Below are 23,931 nucleotides of genomic sequence, written 5' to 3'. Positions count from 1 at the left end.
CCAACTATCCAGTTCAAATGAACGGTCTATTCCAAATTAAAAAATAAATAATTAAAATAAAAAGGCCAAAAACCATTTTCTAGGTCGAACGGCTAAACGGTTTGACCGCCAACGGGTCACGGACCAAGTCAATGGTTTTTTGGCCAAGATACAGATTATGGGTGAAACGGAACTGATTGCCTCGACAGTTTTCAAGCTAAAAAGTCCAACCACCCAGGTCAATGACGGTTTAAAAACCATGATATTCATCATAAATATAAAATATTTAAATTATAAAAAATCATTATCAATATGTGAACGATTATCCATTTCAAACAGTTCAATGATTATATAGTCTCGACCAAATGTCTATAGACCAAACTCAACTATATTTTACAAAACAATGGGCTAAGTGGTAATTAAATACAAAATGTAAACAATTTGAGATAAGTTCAATGGCATTTGGTAGAGGAGCCAAAGTTTTTTTTCTACGGGGACCAAAACCTAATTAAATGGATGAGGACAGGAGAATAAACATTGACTGGGCTTTGGGGGGCTAATCATTGGGTGGGGGAGAGGGGAAATTTACATGGAGATAGGTAGTATAAGTGGGGATTAAGGTTCCCCCTGGTCACCTTGGCTCTGCCCTTTCATTGGGGTTGTTTTACACCCCTTGCTTATGTTAGAGCCTTTTTCCCTCCTATATGACTGTATCCAAAATAAAGGGATAAGATTTGATTTTATGTACGAATGTCAAAAGAATCCTATATATCTTAAATATGCTTGACAAAGCCCGTGCATTACACGGGTCCCAACTAGTGATGCCTAAACCTTAGAAAGGATCCCACAGTTTACAATAATGACCTTTCTGCCAAGATTATAGTTGAAAACCTTTCAAAAAGAAAATAAAGAATATAGTTGAAGAAGCCCAACCCCTCCCCCCCCAACCCCCCCCCCCCCCCCCAAAAAAAAAACAAAAGAGTGCCGGTAGAATCCATATTTAAATTCTTGACTCATTTTAAGTGTTTGCCAGTTGTATAACAATAGTTCACATGAGCCATCTAAATATTTGTTTATTATACCTTTTTGATAGACTTCTAAAAACTTATATTTAATGTCATTGACGTAATTTTTTGGTTTACCAAAGATCACACATTGTTTTACATGGTTCTTTTGGGTTCCTTAGTGGATGTATGCCGATAAATATTAACCGACAATTCTGTTAGGAAAGCCATCCAGACAGAAGCAGATGGGCAAGGAAAGAATAATCAAAGAATACGGGGAGTCATCTGAAACTCAATATTTTTTTTCCAGATTAATGGAGTTCCCTAACATTCAATGAGTATATTTATCCAATGGATAGTCTTAAAATTGCCACATCACTAATTCACTATACGCAGTTGGGGCAGGTAAAGGTTTCTCCTTCGCTATCGTCTCCGGTCTAGAAACGTTAGAATCCGTGTTCATAGCCGACGCCTGACGATCATCTTATCTGAGTATTGGAGAATGGAGATCAATGAGCTAATAAGTAATAATTATAGTTTTAAGTTGCAGGATCAGAGCTTCTAAAATTCTGTGATCAGCCTGGTCGGTGGGGTATATTAACGTACAGCCTTAGGCCATCATCATGCTCGTGTCCTTACCATCCAATCCAATCAAAATGGCCATTTAATCCTCATAGCCGACGCGATTGGCTTCTGGTTGTGATTTAGCCACTAGCAGATAGTCAAGTGGCCACTTCTGATGGGGCACAAATCGATACTGGGACTTTACAGCGAGTTCAAATGCAGACAGTAACTAACCCGAAGTGCGTTAATGATTAAACTAGACCTGTGGCTTATTGTGAAGCCTTGAAAGAACCGAGTAGGTCCCAAGCACCTATCCTATCTGAAACTGGATGCAAGCCCACTTCAAACACCCAGATCTCTACTGAATCCTTCAAATCTAACAACTCACAAGAAACAAAGCCTCACCCACAGATCTCCAAAACAACAACCAATTTCTCAATCTTCATAACGGATCAAGCCAGTTAACTTTCACTCTAAATAAAACGTCCTTCCTTACTCTGTCCGACTGAATTACAAGTTAATAACAAATACAGGATGACGCCTTATCAACCGGCTGCCAATGTCACAAGCAAGATAAAACCGTAAGCTATGAATAATATAGAATTATTTGTATTTCTAGGATCCTGTCAATGTCACATCACATGTTCCGTACGAGGAAGGCCTTGATCTCATAGAAGGGGACAAGATGAGCACTCACCGACATCACTCGATATATCATTTCCTGCTTTATATTCCTCCCAGGATAGTGAGGCATGAAGATTGTCATGAGGAATCGTTATCATGTGGAGCATTTTGAATAAGCAACTGATCAGCCTCCGCATCACCATTCTACAAAAAAAAAATGGATTTTAGAACTAAATTAATAAGCTTAAAGTGGGAAAGGAGAACAAGTACTTGAAAAACCACCTATTCCTAGGGTAAAAGCTCTGGCAATGATAATTCAAATGACCATAAGCCAAATGCACCGGCAGCTTACCTCATTCTGGTTTGATGAAGGATTATGTGCAGGTGGCAAGGGTCCAGTTTTTGAGAGGTCTCTCAGTGTTCCCTGCAGGACAATTCAGGGAGAAATTAGAAGTTTGTGTTATACGAATATGTAGCTGCAAGGACATATGGTTCAGAGGCCAAGGCTTGTGTTGAATATATATATATATATTTGATCTATAACAGAATGTATTCATTGAAACCATTAAGAAAGATGGGATGGAGAGATAAACTCTCTTATCTCTCCCTAAAAAAGAACAAGTTACAAACAAGCCCAAAAAAATCGATTTCTTCCCACCCCTAGCTCTGCCAAAGAATCAGCAAAAGAACTAGCATCTCTTTTCACCCAATGTAAAGTGACCTCCATCCCCTGGAGCAGCATTCTAATCCACCTCTGATGAATATATTCCCACCATCCCTCATCCTCTTCCTTTTGCAGCCATCTAATACCAACTTTGCTTTCTGTATTCCTTTCATAACAGGAAGTATTTCAGCTCTTAGAGAATCACCTACCCTATTGGACTGGAGAAAAGAGCAATAACTTTTCCTTCCTCAGTTCTGAACACACCTCCCAATACCAGATGGTCCTAGGTTGCCTTCACTGCTACCATCAAAATTCAACTTAAAGAAGCCTCTTAAAAGTGGGGACAATTGAAGTCTATAAGTCACTTTAAGAGGAGCAGAACCCACAATTCCCTTCTACTTCCTCATCAACTCACCTGCTGGAATGTCTTCAAACAGCTTCAAGGTCTTTACTCAATGAACACTCTGATGGACATGGCTTCTATAATCGCCTCCCTACTCCTTTCTTTTTCCATGAATATTCTTTGATTCCTTTCTTCCCAGAGTGTCCAACAAACTGCCGCCCTTGTGCATCGCCATAGAATTCTACCTCTCTTATTCGACTATCTAAAAAAGTTAGAGGAGAATAGACTTCAAACATTAGGTGGGGGATTCCATTTACACACCCAAACAAAGAGAAACCATTAAAAAGGACAGGAGATTAATAAATGATAGCAGGACTCACCGCTAGCCTTACAGAGAGGGTACCAGGATGGTGAAAGACACCATCCAAGTCTGTTTCTTTGAAGCAAGTTACTTGTGTTGATTCTTTCCAGATATGCTTCCCAGCAAAAACCACCAATCCTAGGTGGAATAGGTGTAATCCATACCACTTTAACAGGAAAAGGCTCCCCCAAACTATCCCTCAGTTGTATCAAATTCAAGAAGAAGGAAGCACAGGTAAAGGAATCAAAGGGAGAAGGGGTCCAAATTCTGCAGTCACTTTTTGAAAGATCCAAACACAACTTTTTCAAGATTTTGAAGCAAGCTTGAGACACTACAAATTTCATCCTCCCGGAGGCCTCTTCTAAAACCCAAATCCCAGCCAACTCCAACAGTAGAGTCAGAGGGAACCAAAAAATATGAAATGGGCTCCCCCCCTCCAGTTAGAAAGGGCAAAAAGGGAAGGAAATTGTTCCTTTAAAGGAGAGCTACCCAACCAAACACGTTCCCAGAATTTAACTAGGTTTCTAGAGCAAGGGTTATACCTGATGAATGGCAAGACGGAAGGATGGCATGAATGGATTTCCACAGAGAGGCTCTTGTAGCTCTGGCCAAGATTCCAGAATCCCACTCGTTTGCCACAAGCCCATGGATTCTAACAACCTTTGCCCACAATTTATCTCTTTCCAAAGGCAACCTCCACAGCCATTTCCCTAACAAGGCAGTGTTTCTTTCCTAAACATTCCCAAGACCTAAGCCACAATGTTTCTTACTTCTGCATACCACTTCCCATTTAACTAACTCTATGTTCCTTTTTCTCCTCCCCTAGTTCCCACAAAAAATCCCTCGTTAGCTTATCAACCCTTTTACTTACCCCTACTGGAATCCAAAACACAAATAGAAAGTACACCAACAAATTAGCTAATGTGGATCTAATTAAAGTAATTCTACCCCCCAGAGACAAACAGTCTTCTTCCAAGAAGCCAATCTTTTCGTAAATCTTTCAATCACAGGCCTCCAAAAATTACTCCCTCTCAAGCTCCCCCCCCCCCCCCAAAGGGTAAACCCAAGTAATAAATTGGCAATTGTGAGACCAAACAACCCAGAATTTCTGCTCTCTAGAATCTCCCTCTTCCATATTTAAGCCCACAATGCAGCTCTTATCAAGATTAATCTTTAAATTGGACATTTGCTCAAAGGTTTTCACAACCCATTTTATATTTCTTACCCATCTAATGTCACCCTCTTCGCAAAAAAGTATTGTGACATCAGCAAATTGAAGGCAAGTGGTATCTCATTTCTTCCTATCCTCCAACCCCTAATAAAAGATCTGCCATCCGCTCTAGCAATCAACCTACCCAGAACATCTACTATCATAGTGAAGAGAAAGGGAGATAGTGGGTCTCCTTGTCTAAGCCCTCTTAGCACAAGAAAGTGGTCCACTACTGCTCCATTGACCAAAATTGAATAATGGCAAGTCCTAACACACCCTAAGATCCATTTACACCATCTATCCCCGAACCCACAATTCTTCATAAGCTCCAATAGGAATCCCTAGTCCACCAAATCATAGGCCTTTTCCAGATCCAATTTACAAACTCACTCTTTCCTTCCAACTCCTTTCATCTCCTCTACACTCTCATTTGCAATTAAAAGTTGATCAATAATTTGCCTATTTTGAACAAAAGCCCCTTGTTCTTGAGAAATTATAATTGGAAGGACCTCTCTCACTCTCAAAGAAAGCACCTTAGCAATGATCTTGTACAAATTATTAATCAAGTTGATTGGTCTAACCTCTTTCGAGTGCACAGCATCATTCTTTTTAGGTATCAACGCAATGAATGTAGAATTAAGCCTCGGATTGATCACTCCCCTCTCAAAAAATTCAAGAAACACCTTTTGAATATCAGCTTTCAAAATTTCCCAACAATCCTAGTAAAAAGCCATTGTAAAACCATCAAGACCAGGAGCTTTAGATCTATCCATAAAGAATATTGCAGCTTTTATCTCCTCCATATCAAAACATCTTTCCAACCAATTTTTATGCTCCTTAGAAATAGTAGGCCATTCCAAGCCATCAAGCCAGATTCTCCCTTCTAATGGCTTTCTAAAAATTGATTTGAAATGGCCCTCAAAAGCTCTGGCAATATCAAAATGTTGAGTGATTTACCATTCACCTCCAATTTTGATATAAAGCTTTTCCTTCTCCCATTTTCCAGTGCATGAAAGAATTTAGTGTTCCTATCCCCCTCTTGTAACCATTTGTTCCTAGCATTCTATCTCCGGCTAATCTCTTCCTTGAGCAAGATATCCTCTAGTTGCTTCCTCAATGCCCATCTCTCAACCTTATCTCCTTCCCCGAAAGAGCCCAAACCTTCTTTTGCACCCAAGTCATCAATTTTATTGATCAATTCTTGCTTCTTTTCTTCCAGTCTTCCAAAATGTTCGATATTCCACTCTTCAGTCTTGGTTTTTAATTCCTTCAACTTCTAGTGGAATTTCATGCCTTCCCAATTCACCCTTGGGTTACTTCCCTCCCACCACTCCTTGACCCTCTCAATAAAACCATTAGAACTTGACCACATATTATCAAATCTGAAAGGAGCAAGACCTCTACCTCTCACATCAGCCTTAAATAAGGAAATCGGCCAGTGATCCGACGTTACTCTTGGACGAGCTCTAGACATATTCCTCCAAATCCATTGTGAATAAGAATCTATCTAATTTGGTACAATTGGACCAAGTGAAATTACTATGAGAAAGAGTCGGTTCCTTAAGCTTTGACGTATCAATAAACTGATTGAAATTCCTCATACTCCGATTAATCCTCTGACTAGGGTTGTTTGTCTCATCTGTGAATCTAATGACAATGAAATCACCTCCCAGACACCAAGGTCCATCCCACAGACCCCTATATCCATTGGGACCGTAAACATTAGTCATCACCCATTCGAAGCCATCTATCACCTGCCTGAATTTGATTGAGATTATAAATTTACCCATTCCTCCACTCCAATTAGGGTCTCAATTCCAAATTGTCACTACTCCACTAGAAGCCCCCCATGAAGGTAAAACTCCCTAATTTAGTCCCCTTGCTCTCCAAATACTTCTGATCCATCTTATATCAACTTCAACAGCCTTAGACTCTTGGATTAACACAATATTTGGGTTCTCTCTTCTAAATACTTCCTTGATCATGGATCCTTTCCTAGTCCTTCCCAAACCTCTAACATTCCATTTAATTATCTTCACTTTTCCGACCATACTTATCCCTTCTTTCAAATCCTTCTATTTGTTCCCTCTGACCCTCCCCCTTCTCTCACTGAATTCCTTATCCCCCTCTACATCCCTTCTCAGCCTTTCTACTTCACTCGATTTCCTCTTCTTGACCTTTCTTTCCTCATTCTTTTTCTTTGGGTATTCGTTCTTTCCTCCTTATTCTTCTTTAGGTAAATTTTGAGATCATTCAGATTTTGAAACTTGCACCCCAATTTTTCCACAAATTCAGCCACTTAGTCGCTAGTCTCAAGAACTTCTTCTCTCACCCCTACTCCCTCCAAGTTACCCCCAAAATCTTGCAACACCGGTATTAGAGTCGGTCCTATTCTCCCTAACCTCCTCATTAACATCCTCCTCCGGTTCATTTCTTTTGAGGTCTTCAAGCAAACCTTCAATCATAACCCTCTTCCTCTTTTTGGCTCTCACCCCCAGCTTCTCTAACCGCCTGTACCCTATCAGCAGCTTGCAGCAATGTGGTTTCCTTAGAACCTGGAACATGAGCCACAAACACTGAACAACAATAAGTAGACAAAACTGAATTCACAATTTTACCTGGTTCCAAACGGGGAGAAAGCGCAGGAAGTTTTTCCTGCTCAGGGTTAGGGATCAGCATTATTCAACCTGATGGGTTTTAACTTGGGAAGCTTCTATTAAAAAATTAGCCTGCTGACTTCTTACTCTGGCCTGTTGTTCCACCATAACTAGGCTCTCTCTACTCGGCACCAAATGAACCTACACTATTTCATTACGAACCCCCTGCCTAGAAGCAATACTTGGTTCCGGTTTCTCAAAGTCTGAGCTTCGAAGAACTACCCCAACAGCCCCCTTGTTCTCCGCCACATTGACACCTCTAATGAGTGTTACTGGGCTCAAAGAGGAAGCTTCCTTCGATCCCAACTCATCCTCCCCAAATAGAATGTCTGTATTTAGGCCGCTCTCCTGTTTCTCACACGGTTAATGATCCTCCCCTTCATGTTTGTCAGCTGATTCGTCCTCTGCAACAGAATCTTCTTCATCTGAATGTATATAAGTTTCCCACCCCTTATCATCATCTTCAATGTCCTCCGATCTCGATCTTGAGTATCTACGGTTGAGGCAATCTGAAAGTGGCCACTTTGCATAAAAAGTGCCAAAGGTTAGGACCGTATCCACTCCAGATAGTTGAGACCAACATTATGTAATGCCCTTTTTACTTCTACTTTATCCATCTATTATACCATCAAGCCATTGGACCAACTACCACTATGTTACAGAGAGAGGGGCTCTGAGGCAATAAAACCCGATCAGTAGCTGGCCCAACTACATATTCAGATATTTAGTCTGTTGGGATGCCACAAAAAATTAAAAGAGATCATTGTAGTTGTCCTATATATACTGAGTTCACCATCTAAAATGGATGTGCTCCAATGTAAAATAAATCCATTCAGGTGAACAGTAAAGAAAATGCAAGTTCAAATGCTATGTGAAACTAAAATGCTATTATTTCATCTTATATAGCCTCTAAACAGTTTACAAGGGTTTCGAGAGTTAAAAGAACCTAAAATTTAAACAAAGCCATATAGGGAGGTACTTTGTCCTAAAGAATATGTCCTCTTCAGAGCTCATGTCAGTCATGTCTGCAGGGACAAAAGAGGGTGTCATGTTCATGTAAACCATGTATTTTTTCAAATGACACAAGAACTTTGTGCATTATTGGCACCATTGCCAGACTGAAATTCATAGCATATATAAGTTCAGGATGAGTATTAACCACATTGTAATACTTTTCATAAACAGAACAAGCAGTTAATATAGGTGTAGATGGACCATATACAATAGAAACAAGCTTCCAGTATCTACCTTGTTTGCCCACATGAGACCGCATGCATTGCAAAGGGTCCTTGGACCTTCAGGTCCACGACGCATCATTGGAGTAGACTTCTCACTAATGCCACAATGACGGCAGCTGAAAAATTTTTCAATGAGAATGTCAGTGGGAAAAAAAATCAAAGCATGGCATACAATGAAGTATACAGTCTAAATGAAAGCATCTTCATCATGCTACAAATGAATAGTGCAGCATAAATATGGACATTGCTCAAAGACAAGAAGTATTATGTGGGCCATCCTTCACAATCCATGTTCCAAATGGAAAAGACTATCCCAAAGTTCTCTAAGTGATTAAGTGTGCCATTCTTGGCTATCTATGTAACACCAAGACAGATCCTTCTACATTGTCTTCCAAATATTCAATGGCAGTACACTATGGAAATGGACATCATGCTCCCCTCTAGGCAGAAACATTACTAGCCTCTAATCATCATCACCATCCATGCCTATCCCAACTATATGGGGTCAGCTATATTGTCCTATTTTACTGATCCGTTCTATTTAAAGCCATACCCACTGTTAAGTTATTAGTGCTTAAATCATTTTCTCACTGCTTCTACCTGTCTTTTTTCATCTACCCCAAGCTCTTCTAGCCCCTTAAATGTGTAACAAATCACTTCTTCTAACTGGCGCAGTTGGTAGTCTTCTATGCACGTACCCAAACCATCTTAGTCTACTCTCTCTCTCTCATTTTATTGCTTATTGGAGCAACTCAGGTTCCTACAAATAACTTCATTTCTAATCCTATCCTTTCTAGTTTTTCCACTCATCCATCTTAGCATTCACATTTCTGCCACGACCATTTTCTGGACATGTTTCTTAACTGCCCAACATTAAATGGCACAAAACTTTGTGCAGGTACGGCTTATTTGTGCTTATTAGTTGTACAACGGCTTCAGCAATTAGCAATACTTTCTAATTTTTACTACAAAAATCTATATCTGCACAACAGAATGAAGCATGCCTAAAATGAAATGTTACTATTTCTGTAGAATAGAATGAAGCAAGTCTGGAAATTTGCAATTCTAATGGAGACTTCGAAGTGAAGAGTGTAGTCAATGTATTGATCAAAAAAAAAAGTGTATTCAATGTATTTTATTTTGATCATCTATTTCTGCACAAGTAGGTATTTTGGATGTCTATTGCCTATTAAGCCACCAATTAGGCAGCAAGCACACGTCCATGAAATACATCTATTTCTGCACAAGTAGGTATTTTGGAGGTCTATTGCCTAATAAGCCACCAATTAGGTAGCAAGCACACGCCTTTTGAAAAAGGCTGTGCCAAGGCTGTACCTAGGCCTAGGCAAGGCACATGCCTTGAAATGTGCCCTTTAAATCACTACGACAATGGTTGGAAAAGTAATTAGTTCACGAGACAAGAATCTGACTAACTACCTAGAGTGTGGTATTAACAAGAAAGACTATGGAATTACTAGATACAATAAAGAGAAGGATTAATATACATGTTTACAAGAAACTAACTGAAAGGGTGGAAACCGAAGAAATCGATGACCATGCACAATGGTACACCGAAGAAGTAAATAACAAATATGGAGTCAATAACAAAAGATAAAGATCTAAAAAATGAAATAAATGTTGAAAAGTTAAGACAGAATGATTTTAATTAGACTTGTTTAAGGTGAGGAAGCTAACATAAGTAGTGTTAATGCACCTAATTTGTTAAAAAAATGTTAAAAAGACAATTATAGAAAACATAGATGGACTCATTCAAGAAATTCCAAATGAGCAGAAGATTTTTAATGCAAGACATCCAAACAACCATGTGATGAAAGGATATACAAGACACAATAGTATGCACGGAGGATTTAGGTTTAGGGTACGAATGAAACAGGATATACAATTTACAATTTGCAACATCTTATGATATGGAAATAGCAAATACATACTTCAATAAGAAGGAAGATCAATAACATTTAAAGGAACTAAATTCAAGTCAAATAGATTTTTTTCTCACTTTTTTATTGGTAAATAAATTATTTCCTTGCTAGGAGAACAGAATGAATGATGTGTGAGGACTACAAAGTTGTTCCAAGGACAGCTTGACCACACAACAAAGATAAATGGTGGTAGATGTGCACATTAAAAGATGAAAGAAATAGAGAAAATAAAATAGCTGTCCAAGAATTAAGTGAGAAAATCTAAACAAAGAATAACATAAAAAATGATGATTTAGATATAGAATAACAAAAAACGAAGAATTAAGTGATAAAATAGGTATCCTAGAATTAAAGACAAGATAATAGAAAGAAAATGGAATTTAGATATAGAGTTTAACTACATGTGGATTGAAATATTAGCTGTATAAAATAGCAAAAGAGGTTTTAGAAATAGACAAAAGAAATGGCAAGGCACTAAAGAAACCTGGTGGTGGAATGAACAAGTTCAAAACATTATTACAAAGTGGAGGAAAGTGGTTGGAACTTCAACATAAAAAAAAATTATGATTCAAAGAAGATGGTTACAATCGGAGAGGGGCCCTCAAGAGTGGGAGGGGTATTTAGACATGAAGTCATGTAATTTCAATGTTCTCGAGCCCAATTACGGTGGGAGATTCATTTAAAGTTGAGCTTGTGCAGTGACATGAATTTAAGTAATTTTTTTATGTGTAAATAAATTACTCAATGATGGAGATTTGAAAGTAATGATAAAGTGGTTGCTGAATAGTGAGAGTTTTGTGGGACTCTGGAAACAAAATCATTAAGTTTAGATGGTTGACCAGATATATGCAAGTGAAAATCCAGTGGATACCAAATTCAGCTAATTGCATGGATGGTGCATATTAGCTAAGCAAGAGGTGGCAAGAAATCAGTTTTTTAGAATCAATTGTAAAGTAAATTGTAAGGCTGCAAGCTGGGCTGGGTTAGCCCAAACAAAATGGTCCCAACCCAAACCAGCTGGGTTAGTAGGGTCAGGTTGAATCTCAGGTTAGAGTAAGGGTTGAATAGTATGAACCCAACTTAACTTCAGGTTGGGTTAGGGTTAGGGTTGAATCCTTGACCGACCCAACCCGAACCCGACTTAACTTCATATTTGTATGTACAAAGATAGTGTACTCATATATTCATGTAATAAGATGAAAATTCTATAAAATAGTTGTAAGGCCGGCTATGTTGTATGGAACAGAGTGTTGGGCAATCAAGAAACATGTCCAGAAAATGAATGTCACAGAAATGTGAATGCAAAGATGGATAAGTGGAAAAACTAGAAAGGCTAGGATTGAGAATGAAGTTATCCATAGGAACCTGAGTAGCTCCAATTGGTGATAAAATGAAAGAGAGTAGATGAAGATGGTTTGGGCATGTGCATAGAACACCAACTGAACCAGTTAGAATAAGTGATTTGTTACACATTGAAGGGGCTAGAAGAGCTCGGGGTAGACCAATAAGGACATAGGTAGTAAGAAATGATTTAAGCACTAAAAATTTAACAATGGATATGGCTTTAAATATAACAGATTGGCGAAACATGATTCATGTAGCCAACCCCATATAGTAGTGAATTGTGACAAGGCATGGATGATGATGATGATGATTAATTAAAAATATAAACTTAAAATTTAAAATAAATGTTTTAAGAAAGCATATTGTCTCATATTAAAATACATAAACATAACATGTAAAACATATTTAAAATGAAAGCTTAAAATAAAACCAATTATCAAAAAAAAAATTTAAATAAAACCAATTATCAAAAGAAGAAAATTTAAAATAAAACCAAGCATAACATATAAAACAAATATTCAAACATGTAAACTCTTAATCTCTGTTTTTTGATAGATTTAATCTTTCTTTATTTTTTTCCCAATTGCATTATTTCAAATAGCTAATGTGATGTTAAACATTATGCATTCCTGATTCTACGAGACGCCGCCTTTGTACCAATCCCCTCGACACAAGCCCAAACAAGTCTATATCAAGGTGTTAAATTCTTAATCCCTACAAAAAAAAAAAATATGGTTTCATAACTTTCTTTTAAAAATATCTTTTATTAGGATGAATGAATGAGTTTCCATTATAACTGGTTAGACCCCATTATAAATTCCAAATAAAGTAAGAGTTCTCTATTTATTCACCAGCAAAGAACAATTATCAAGATCTAATACCCCCTTCCCAATCCTCCCCCCATCCTTTTACAAAACCTTAATAGAAGTTGGGTATTCCATACCCCTGCCCTCACATAATAAAATTATGTTGTTTGCAAATTATAGATTTTTTATCAACCTAGTTTTTGCTTTAGGCACAAAAACTTAATTTACAGCTTCTAAATTGGCTCAAGCTCAAATTCCAGAGTGAACTCATGATGTGCTTCCTCAAGAACCTCTTAATGCTACAATTTGCATACATGTATCTTGCATCTTAACTTCTTCAGCTTGCTTCACCATGTATCTTGAATATTATCCTTATTCTGGTCAAGAGTATGGGAGGAAAGGGAATGCAAGAATTTTCAGCGAGAAGTATAGGTCAAAAGAAGAACTAATGGGGCCATAAAGATAAGAATTGCACACTGGGTGAAAATAATTGAGCTCTTTCAAAGTTTCTCGGTTACTGAGATAGTAAGAGCTTGGAATGAATTGCGACACTCTTCTGAGAAAAAAGAAAGGAAGGTGATGGAGTGGAAGCCCCCAGGTCTCTCAACAATGTCAAGCTGAATTTTGATGGGAGCTCTATAGGAAACTCAGGTCTGGCAAGAATCGTTGGTGTGATCAGAGATTCCTCAAGCAAAGTATTGGCTATGTACTCAGGACCTTTAGGGAAGGCAATTCTTTAAATGCTGAACTATTAACTCTGCTACAGGGGTTAAAACTTGCCAAACAAGTAGATCTTAAGACCTTGGAGATAGAAGAGGACTCAAAAATATCGATATCATGGACCAATTCAAGGGGTAATGCTCCTTGGATTTTTAGACATCCCCTAAGGGAGATAGTAAGCCTATCAAGGGAACTCAATACCTTGTTCGTATGGATCAGGAGAGCTGCAAATGAGATGGTTGATAAGTCACCATCTGGTGTCTTTTTAAATTGCTTCAAATCTGTTCCCACCTCAAGGGCCAATGAAAAAGAATATTTAGATGATAAATTCTAAATGTCTCCAATTCCCTCCTAATGTCTATTTAGGCCATTCTAAAAATTAATCAATCTTTGTATGTCATCTTCAACCGTATATCACAACAAATGGCAAACCCTTTAAATATTTTCATATAATCTACCACACAGATATTAATTATCTCATAGATCAGGTAAGAAATTAGTCGATGGATATTTTCCTATAATTTGCTTTTCATCTGCTCCCATGTAATAGAATTTCCCTCTCTCGTGCATCTAAGACAATCTTCCATGCATATCTTCCAAGATTTAGCATTCCCTACCAAATTTGGTATGCACAATTCTAACTCTCCAATCACCAAGCATGTTGTTCCAATCAAATATCCTTCAAAATCTATTAATCAATCCAAGAATAACAGCAGGATTCTATCACACTTCAAATCTAGTGTCTCCTTCCTACAAATCTTGATAAAACTATTCATGTAGGCAACATTATAAGATCTAAATTCTTCTACCAACCATGGTCCCTTTATATGGTGTATAAAATATAATGCTGTTAATTCTGTACCTATATAATTATTACTATTAAAACCATAGCATGCAATTAGATAGAACATAGAAATTGCAACAAAGCATTAGCACCAATACCAAATAATGTAGAATTAACTATTTCAATACCAAATAAGATAGGATTTGTATGATTTAATTTATAAAGGTGATTGTAAGAGGGTAACAATTGACCAAGAAGGATTTAGGGATAATCATACAAAGGTAAAGATTGATAGGGGTCAGAAAGGTGTTGGATCAATTTGCTAAGAATTCTACATCAAGCATAATAGCCAGGGCAGCTAGGGCTTACACCAAGGATAAGGGACTTAACCTGGGCCCAAGTCTGGGCCAGCCTGCACCTAAACTTTCCACACATATGAATTATAACATACAAATATGCATAAAATTCCAGGCTAAGCGAGGCATATAAGTATTAGGCCCAGGCCTGACCGACAAATTTCTGGGCCTGGACACGGTAGGACCAGATCATTAATTCTATTTGGGATTATGAAAAATATAAAATTCAAAAACCAGATGGGGATTGATTTTTTTTTTTTTTTGAGTTGTGTGTGAAACTCTGTGATGTTTAGGATGAGGGATAGTATGGGACAATTAACTCGAGGCATATTTTCCAGATAAGGCTGAAAATTTCCTTTTGTCAGAAACTGCCAAAAATACAAAAAATAAATAAATAAGGCTTTAAATGGACTTTTAAGGGTGGTAGGATGAAAGGTAATGGAGGTCAACCTAATACTGGAGCATTTAGAGGTAGTTTGGCAATAAAAGAAAAATAATGGCTAAAATAAGAAAATTTAAATTTTGATCATAACTTAAAGGCATATCTAGATCCATTTCAGTATGTCAAGGATGTTGAATGATGACCTGAGTTGAAAAAAATGTGATTAGTTGATGGTTTATGAGAATCAATCACCTTAAGCACAATATGCAAAAAAAGGAAAGGAGAGGGGGGAGAGAGAGAGAGAGAGTTAATTATCATTCACATGTTTTACTCAAAAAACATGTTTATAGACACTTTAAGGGTGGCTGATCATACTAATAATACTAGAATTGAGAAAAGTAGAAAATACAGAATTGCCACTATCATACTACTAATAAAAAAAAAATCAATATCCTTGACTAGTCTAGGTTAACAACTTAAATTTTAAAAACAATTAAGGGCCTATTCGTTTGCTATAAAGTCTGACATGTGAAAGTGCAATAATTACATTAAGAGGTATATCGGCATTGGTGAACTTTTCGTTCCTCTGAACTCTGAATGCAGAGAATGTTGCTTTTTTTTTTTGGAAAAGGTAATGTAAATTTATTCAGCACAGAGAAACAAAAGCAAACTGCAATTCAGACCCAAGAAGGCAGTCTGAAAAGCAGCCAGGATTACAATCTCCACCAGGATCAAGACTGAAACAAAACGGGCAAGCTAAGATCTCTGAATTCCTCAGAAATGGAAATCCAAGAAATCAGCTTACCCACAGCTCTCTGAATTACATCATCAAGACCCCTAACCTATTACAGAATATTCACTATTCCTTTCAGCCAAAATGGACCACAGAACAGCAGTTGGGATTGCCTTCCACATTAGCTTCCCTCTCTTACTTAGACCCTTCAATTTCCAGCTACAAAGGTGTTCCTTAACTGATCTCGGCATGACCCACTTAGCACCCAAAGCATTCAGAAAATGCATCCAAATCTGAAAGGAGAATGGACAATGAAGACATATATGCTCTGTAGTTTCTGCAGCGGTCCCACAAAGAACACAATTTTAATCCAGAGATGTCCCTTCTCAACAGATTAGACCTGGAAAGACATTTGTCAAGGGCCATCGTCCAAACCAGAAAATTAGATTTTGAGGGGCTCATAGAATTCCAAATCTGAGTAGCTGGGAACTCAGAAAGCCCCACACTACATAATTTATCAACCATGGACTTCACAAAACAGGCAGAGAATGTTGTTCTGAATTCTGAATTCTGAAAATTATCATATATCCATTTTGACCCATATATGAGAGTTTTTGTTTATCTTTTTTGGGGTATCATTGGAAAACAAAAAGTTGTGTGATTGCACTTTAAGAGATAAGAGATAAGAGGAAACAAACAACCATTTTTCTCTTAAAGTTAAAAGATTCCTCTTAAGAGATAAGAGTTAAGAGGAAACAAACAGGCCCTAAGTATGGCTAGACAAATCAAAATATTAGACCAGACCCACACAAACATGGGAAATGACCAAAAGAGTCCTACCGAGTAAAAATACAAAAAATAGATAGAAAATTCCAGTTTTGAGTCTTTTAACTTCTTTGTTCCTTCTTTGAACTCTCTCGAGCCCTTTCTGTATTGGAAGTTTAGAAGTCATTTAATCAGAACTTCTTTGGCGGCCTACAGCCTACCCTAAATTCAGACAGTCTAACATAGAATATGGTGACCATTGGATTTATTTTAAGTTGGAATATGTTCTCATTTATATGAGACTAATGTAGTTTCTTGATGCTTCAAAAGCTATTCTCTTACCTACAAGACTCTCTTAAGTGTTTCATTTATTCTTGATCTACCATTTTCTACTTACTCATTTGATATAACCAAAACAGCTAATGTGCACAGTGAATGCCGTTTTTTACTATAAAATGCTATTTAGGCCCAGTTTGGAAAGAGTACAAATATGTACAAATACAAATATGTAAAGATACACTATAAAATGTGTTTTTGCACTATACATATTTGTATTTGTACTCTTTCCAAACCGGGTCTAAATAACATTTTATAGTAAAAAATGGCATTCACTGTGCACATTAGCTGTTTTGGTTGCATCAAATGAGTAGGTAGAAAATGGTAGATCAAGAATCAATGAAACACTTAAGAGAGTCTTGTAGGTAAGAGAATAGCTTTTGAAGAATCAAGAAACTACATTAGTCTCATATACAAATTTGTAGAGTACAAAACCTTTTATTTTGTATGCATTTGCACTGTACATATTTGTATTTGTACTCTTTCCAAACCGGGCCTAAGTAACAAATATAAACTTTTAAAACTTTTTTATAGGAAAATAAAGCAGATATGTGTGTATATATATGGCTATTTTAATGGTACTCCTTTTTTATCAGTATTTTAATGGTACTCTTCTATAGATATGTCTGCAATTTCATGTGTTCTTGTCTTGCCAAGTCACAAACCCAGACATGCATTCAAGTCTGATTCCTATTTTCATGTTTATGAAACATGGTTCTTTGTTCATTCTCCCATTGTTCTCTAGTTGTGAGGGAATTTCTTATTAATTTTGGGCATGGCAGTGGAATTTCTTGATGTTCCCACTTCCAAGTAGCAACTGGAAATAGGAATGCAACTTGCACAAGCTTGAGTTGAGCATTTCTTATATTTTGAAGGGGCCCAGCACAAAGGTTTGGGCTCAATGCAGTGGAAATTCCCCAAATCAGGAGACAAACATGTAACGTTAGTGTATCTTTATGGTGTTTAAGAAACTAAACATCAAGCAGGAGTTAAGAGCTTGGGAAACAAACTGCTGGAAGGTTGTCTGACCAATTACAGAATTTCATGAACAGATTTCAGAAGTGCAGCATGTTCTTCAATGCTCCCCAATGTCTTAAAAACCATAATTAGGAATTATTCTATTGTAAATATAGTTATAAAATAGAGATCGTTATATATATATATATATATATATAGAGAGAGAGAGAGAGAGAGAGAGAGAAAGAGAGATCAAGTGTGTTGTTATGTCATTTTGAATAATATGTTTGGGTGGAGAAGAGAGGAGGGAGAAGGGATGAGATAAAGGGATATAAAGAAAGAGTGGGACTAAGATAAGTGTACATAGTTCTTCATTGTTATTGACCAAAAATGAAACAAAAAAAAGAATGCACGTAGAGTCCATTGGATCCCTGGGGGCAGGGGAAATGTTGAAAATGGGGGTTCTGTGCTTGTTCTAAGTCACTTCTTTACATGGTCTACTCAACACTGGACATGGCCCAACAATATGATCATAAATGTAAGTACTAAGTACAGATCACAAAGTGTATTTAACACAAATCCAAGAGTAGTGTAATCTTGTACCAAGAGGGCCAATAGAGGATAAATTCCAATTAATATTCAATGATGAAATACAATTAAGTGAGAAACAGAAATAAGATAGAGTAAAACCAGTGAAGTTCCAACTTCATTTGCATCCACAAAAAAACAGAAGCATATTTTTTTCTTACTTATTGCACAAAATAAAATCATAGCAAGTTGTCCTCTTCAGAAATAGAAGCATGTATACTTACGCAGTCTCTTTTTGCTGGGCTCCATTACTCTCTGTACTCAAGTGTTGATTAGGATCTGAACTTGTTATTGGTGGCACATAATCATAATTAGTAGATTTTGAAGATGTGAACTGGCCCTTGTTTCGTTGCATTCTATAACATGAAATACAAGAACAGTTACTGACAAATGAAGGCCAGAAAACTGTATTTCTGCACTAAACAGTGCATCTGGCATACCTGCTTCCAATGCTTAAACATTGGCAGAAATTTTAGAATGCATCCTACAGCTTCAAACTATTTACTTCAGAAGATTTAACAAAATGTCTACTCTTTCAGGTTTAATACAAAATGAAATTATTACAACTATTTCAGGAGTTAAATTAAATTTTGGCCCATTTGTTCTTGAAATTATGGGGAAACGTTTAAGGGGTTCTATGTAATTGTAAAAGCTTTTTTTTATCAGAAATGGTAACTTTCATTAATAAAACAGTTAGATACTATAGTGTCAACCACTCATAGCATTAGTGTTGGCCCCATATAAAACTCAAATTTTACAATACAGCCCAAAACAAGTTTTCCCTGTGAGTCCCCTGCTTTGCCAAGTTACCAGCCACAGAATTGGCTGATCTCCTTACCCATTTGAAGATCACTCCCACTTCTCTTGCTAGGCAATGTATTTCTCTCATCTGTTGTCTAAGTGTCCATGCACCCAAGTTTTTTGCCTGCAGCCATCCTATTAGAAGCTTAGAATCTCCCTCTACCTCAAGGTTTTGATATCCACAATGCTTGGCCAATCTCATACCTTGAAGTAGAGACATAACTTCAGCCCTTAAGGAGTCTCCCACACCTATTCGGCCAGAATAAAGTGCTTGCATTCTGCCCTCCCCAATCCCTGAAAACTCCCCCAACCAGAGAGCCCCGGGTTTCCCAAAGAGCTTCCATCGAAATTCAATTTTACTCTTTGTTGTGCTGCAGGTGTCCAAAGGGGCTGAACCACATTTTGTGCAGCTGAAGAGTTGGCCGCTACTGACCAACCTCTCAGAATATATAATTGTGAAAACTTTCCAAAACAAATGAACTTTTTGAATTTTCAAATATGGAATGAAATTATAGTTTGGAATTTCAACGGATATCCTCACATGTGCATGCTCTGTAAGGCTTGTGGAGAATCCATTTCCCACTTATTAATCTCCTGTCCTTTTGTGTCCTGTATTTGGGAATATTTTTGTTCTCTATTTGGTTGTAGATGGGCCTCTCCACAAGTAGTAAGCTTATTCAACCCCAATTTCCTAGGCTCAAGGAAAAAAGAGAAAAGATCATATGGAGGACTGTGAGAGCTGATGTTCTGTGGACAATTTGGGAAGAAAGAAACAATAGAATTTTTAATGAAAAGAGCAAAGGAGGAACTGTTGGAAGCTATCATGCTCTGAGCTGCACACTGGATAAAAACTTTGGAGACTTTCAGAATCTTTTCAACCATTGATATTATCAGAGCCTGGCCTGAAGTCGCACAAACTGGAACCCACCCTAAAGAGGTAAGACAGGATTGGAGACCACCGACTGAAAGTAGGCTGAAACTGAACTTCAATAGTAACTCCTTGGGTAACCGGGGAAGAGCTGGTATTGGGGGAGTGATTAGAAACCACCAAGGCCTAGTGGTTGTGTTGTATTCTGGTCCAGCAAGTTTGGGAGATTCAATCATGGCAGAAACTTTGGCACTGCTACAAGGGTTGAGATTAGCACAACAGCATGGCCTCAGAAATGTGGATGTTGAAGGTGATCCACAGTTAGTAATTCATTGGGCAAAGCACCTCAAAGAAGCACCATGGAAATGCAGACATAGAGAGATTGATATGATTGCAAAAAACTTGAATACAAGCTTCAGCTGGGTGAGAAGGACTGTAAACGGGGTAGCAGATACATTGGCTAAACAGGGAGTAAATAGGCAAAGTATTTTCTGGGCATACTTGTAATTGGGTATTGAGGGGTTTTGGATGAGTTCGGCTTCAGTCAGGGCAAAGCCCATTCGGGCATCTTTTACTGCCTTGCATTGAGAATATCTCTGTACTTGTGTGCTTTATTTCATAGGGAGATATTCCCAATGTAAGGTTACAGAAGGCTGTTAGAATGGTGTGGGCACAGATTTGCCCTGATAGAAGCCGATCTCGTTTTGGATTTTGCCAACAGATGCATTAAGTTTAAATCTTTAATTATTATAATGAAATCCTTTTGCTGATCAAAAAAAAAAAAATCAACGGATATCCTAGTCTGCTTACTTTGTAAATTTGGGCAAAATCTTCATATGATTTTACATCTAAACAAAAATGGTATGTAATACATATTTGAATAGAATAAATGAAAAGTGGACAAGAACCCCATGTATTTTATTTGGATATATAACAGAAATTACAATTACAAGAATTTCCATTCTTGAAAGAAAACTCTTGAGTTTAGCCCAAATTGTTTAGAAATTCAATTTGTTCAATCTTTGGAAGTTGTCATGCTTAGTAATCTAACTCATCCAACATAGTTGTCAAGACAACACCTAGGCAACAAGGCACTCATGGAGGATCGCCAAGCTAATTCGTACATGGCATTATGAAATACTTTTTATATTCTTATTTTTTTGAGAATATAATAATAAACTAGACATTAATAAACTAAAATATTCAATTAGTGGGTTTATATGCTAATTTCCTTTTATTATTTTCTCATTTGTTAGAGCTCAATCAACACACATGTTGGTATATGCTGTCTTGAAACTTGAACCCTCAAAGACTTAAAAACCTGAACCAACAACCTAAGAAGAACTTAAATTCTGTCCAATAAATACATTCTTCTTCTTTTCCTAGGACAAAAACAGGGGCTTAGCCTGTATATTATTTAAATTTTCTTTTCCTTCTTTTACTTCTCATGAATATGTTGATTTTCTATATTTGAATATGACATTTATAATTTTTTATAAAAATTATAGATAATTATTAATGAATAATGGTTTCTGTTTGTACAGAACCTAGGGAACTATCCAAGGATTCATGTTTTTTCATTTAAAAAATTCCATCCTCTTGGTGACTAGGCATCAAGGGAGTTCCCTTGTCACCTAGCCTCACCTTGGTGTCTTGAAAACTATGTCATTCAATGTGTAATCTGCAGTGAAAGAGTAACTACACATAAATTCAGGTGGTTTTGTCATTTGTGCAATCCACCAACCTCATACCAGAATATTACATTGTTTCTACTCAATTGAGGAGAAAATACATTGCAAGTACAAAGCAACTATGACAACTTTGAGCCTTTGGCATACTTCCTTTTTCTATGACAACAAAGCCAAATGACATACAAAGAAGAGGGAATCAAGGAGGAAATCAAAGAAATAATTATCATGCATCATATACCTGAGGGCAACCTCCTTTCGAACGGTATAACGTATTTTCTTATCAAAATTACGCTCCTTTCGCTTCTCACGGAATCTAATCAATGAAGCTAATCTCTGGGGAACATTCAACCGCTGTGGAACATCAGACAACCCCTGGTTGAATGTTTCAGTAAACAAGGGTGGAAGAGATGAATAAAACACAGAAAACCACTGCTTATTCAAATCAAGATAGCAGAAAAAGAGATGTAAAATGATACCCTATTATTATGATGGGTTGTTATTGGAAGTGGAGGCACACTAGCAGGAACTTCACGACCTCCCAGTAATAAAAGCACAGCCTGTACCTGCATTTTTTGGATAATGTATTATCAACACGTGATTTTGAATTTCTTTAATGCATTTAATATAAAAGAAAAAGAACAACCCACACAGGATCAAACCATCTAAAATACAATACAGGTTCCCGAAGTCCAATTTATAAGGGCATTAATATTTACAAGAAATAAAACAAAACAAATGAGACATGAATTCTATATGGTAACCAGTACATTACAGTACCATGATATTAATAATAATCCTAAATGGCATAATACCATGGTTTCTTCCATATGAAAGCCAAAAACTGCAAAATGGATATCATAAGCATGAATGGGATTTTACTCCCATGCATCAAAACGTGATCACAGTGACCAATCAACAAAAGAAAAAAAAAAGAAGAAGAAGAAGAAAATCATGCAATGCACTTGAAGCATTTGCCTCGAACATGTAAAAACAACTAAAATAAAAGATATAAGTGATCCATTTTAGCTATGGCGTTAGTTAGGATCTAATAACAGAATCAGAATTTTAAACCGTTACATCCATAAATTCTTTGATGATATAGTAGTGCTTTCCACCATCAGTTCGGTTTTTCACTTAAGAAACGAATACATGGAAGAAAAAGAAAATAAAGGGCTTGGGACAACTCACCTTTTCCGCAGATACGGAGTCGAAGACATAGACTTCTCCCTGGAAAGAGAGAGTCAGCTGGTTCCCTCCATGACTCCGAGGTGGCATTGAGCCATGAGGATCAGAGAGAGCGCCATGGTCAGATGGAACGTCCGCCTCCATGCCCTCGCTCCCTGCACCATCATCTTGATCATCTTCCATCCCACTCCCATTGCTGTTATGATGCAGAGCTTGTTCGTGCTCTTGCATGTAATGCATTTGCATATGTTGACCTTCTGCAACGTGAATCTGGGGAGCACTACCGTGGACGCTGTCGATCTGCCCAGGAATATGCATGACAGCTTGCATACGATTCAGATAACTCGAAGAGTAATAGCTACTTCAGAGACCGTATTGATGCAATATATGGCCTTGTGCTGCTTTGACGTTGAAACTTCAATTAAACCAAAACCAAACAAACGAAAATTAAAACAAAATAAGCGTAGAAAACGTCTTCAAAATTACCATTCGAGGTGAAAAATTTCGGGAATCAAACACCAAGTTCGCAATCTCGACGAAGGAATCCGAGTTCCTCCTGATCCATAACTGGAGAGTTAAAAACCCAAACTTGTTGGTCGAAAATCCGTTTGCACTTCGCAGAGCTCCGAGATCAAAACCAAAGCCCTAATTAAAAATAGTAATATTCCAGTACGGTGACGAATTTCCTGAAGAACTGAAATATTAGATTCTTCTAAGTCAGGGTGAAAGGATTCCGACGGAGAAATATTGTGGGCAACAGAAGATCGAATTTTTTACTGTGATCTTGATGATGATCTCCGTAGATGCTCCACAGAACCGATAAATTTGCCCAGCAGATTGAACATGCAGAGGTCCTTTGGAGATCTCCGCCTAGACTCCGACGGAGCAAAATGTCTCCGGCAACCGAATGATCGGACCTGTGCCTAGGGTTTTGAAGAGCGCTTGAGTTTACAGGGAGAGAGAGTAAAAAAGGATAGTGTTTTTTATCGTAAGAAGATCAGCATGCGAATTGCGAACTGCGAAGAGAAAAT

At 37.4% G+C, this 23,931-nt stretch overlaps 1 protein-coding gene across 4 annotated transcripts; it reads right to left on the bottom strand.

The window, feature by feature from the left end:
• Positions 1-1,961: 1,961 nt before the first annotated feature.
• Positions 1,962-23,931, bottom strand: ZML2 (ZIM-LIKE 2). 4 transcript variants are annotated; one of them, XM_010278393.3, is made up of 8 exons: positions 23,387-23,931; positions 22,904-23,298; positions 22,192-22,278; positions 21,954-22,066; positions 18,580-18,711; positions 8,655-8,760; positions 2,524-2,595; positions 1,962-2,375 (listed from the first exon to the last, which is right to left on the bottom strand). In XM_010278393.3, exons 2-8 carry the CDS (start codon positions 23,228-23,230, stop codon positions 2,310-2,312), a joined length of 903 nt encoding a protein of 300 aa, XP_010276695.1. In that variant the 5' UTR covers positions 23,231-23,298; positions 23,387-23,931; the 3' UTR covers positions 1,962-2,309. The 4 variants fall into 4 exon arrangements, with proteins under 4 accessions (XP_010276695.1, XP_010276694.1, XP_088749671.1 ...); XM_010278392.3 differs by having other exon boundaries at positions 21,954-22,087; positions 23,387-23,930; XM_088893545.1 differs by lacking the exon at positions 18,580-18,711 and having other exon boundaries at positions 21,954-22,087; positions 23,387-23,930.

This window comes from Nelumbo nucifera, chromosome 8 (genome assembly GCF_055504915.1).
Source record: "Nelumbo nucifera cultivar China Antique chromosome 8, China Antique-T2T, whole genome shotgun sequence".
NCBI classification, from domain to species: domain Eukaryota; kingdom Viridiplantae; phylum Streptophyta; class Magnoliopsida; order Proteales; family Nelumbonaceae; genus Nelumbo; species Nelumbo nucifera.
The sequence above is the reverse complement of the archived record's forward strand: the minus strand, read 5'-3'. Positions and strand labels throughout refer to the sequence as shown.

Bases quoted from the DNA above. Each gene is read 5' to 3' on its own strand.
- ZML2 (XM_010278392.3), bottom strand. From the start codon at position 23,230: ATGCAAGCTGTCATGCATATTCCTGGGCAGATCGACAGCGTCCACGGT. The intron at 18,712-21,953 runs GTATATGATGCA...TTCATGTTATAG, and splicing joins CGAAAGGAGGTTGCCCTCAG to AATGCAACGAAACAAGGGCC. The intron at 2,596-8,654 runs GTAGATACTGGA...ATTGTCCTGCAG, and splicing joins GTCTCATGTGGGCAAACAAG to GGAACACTGAGAGACCTCTC.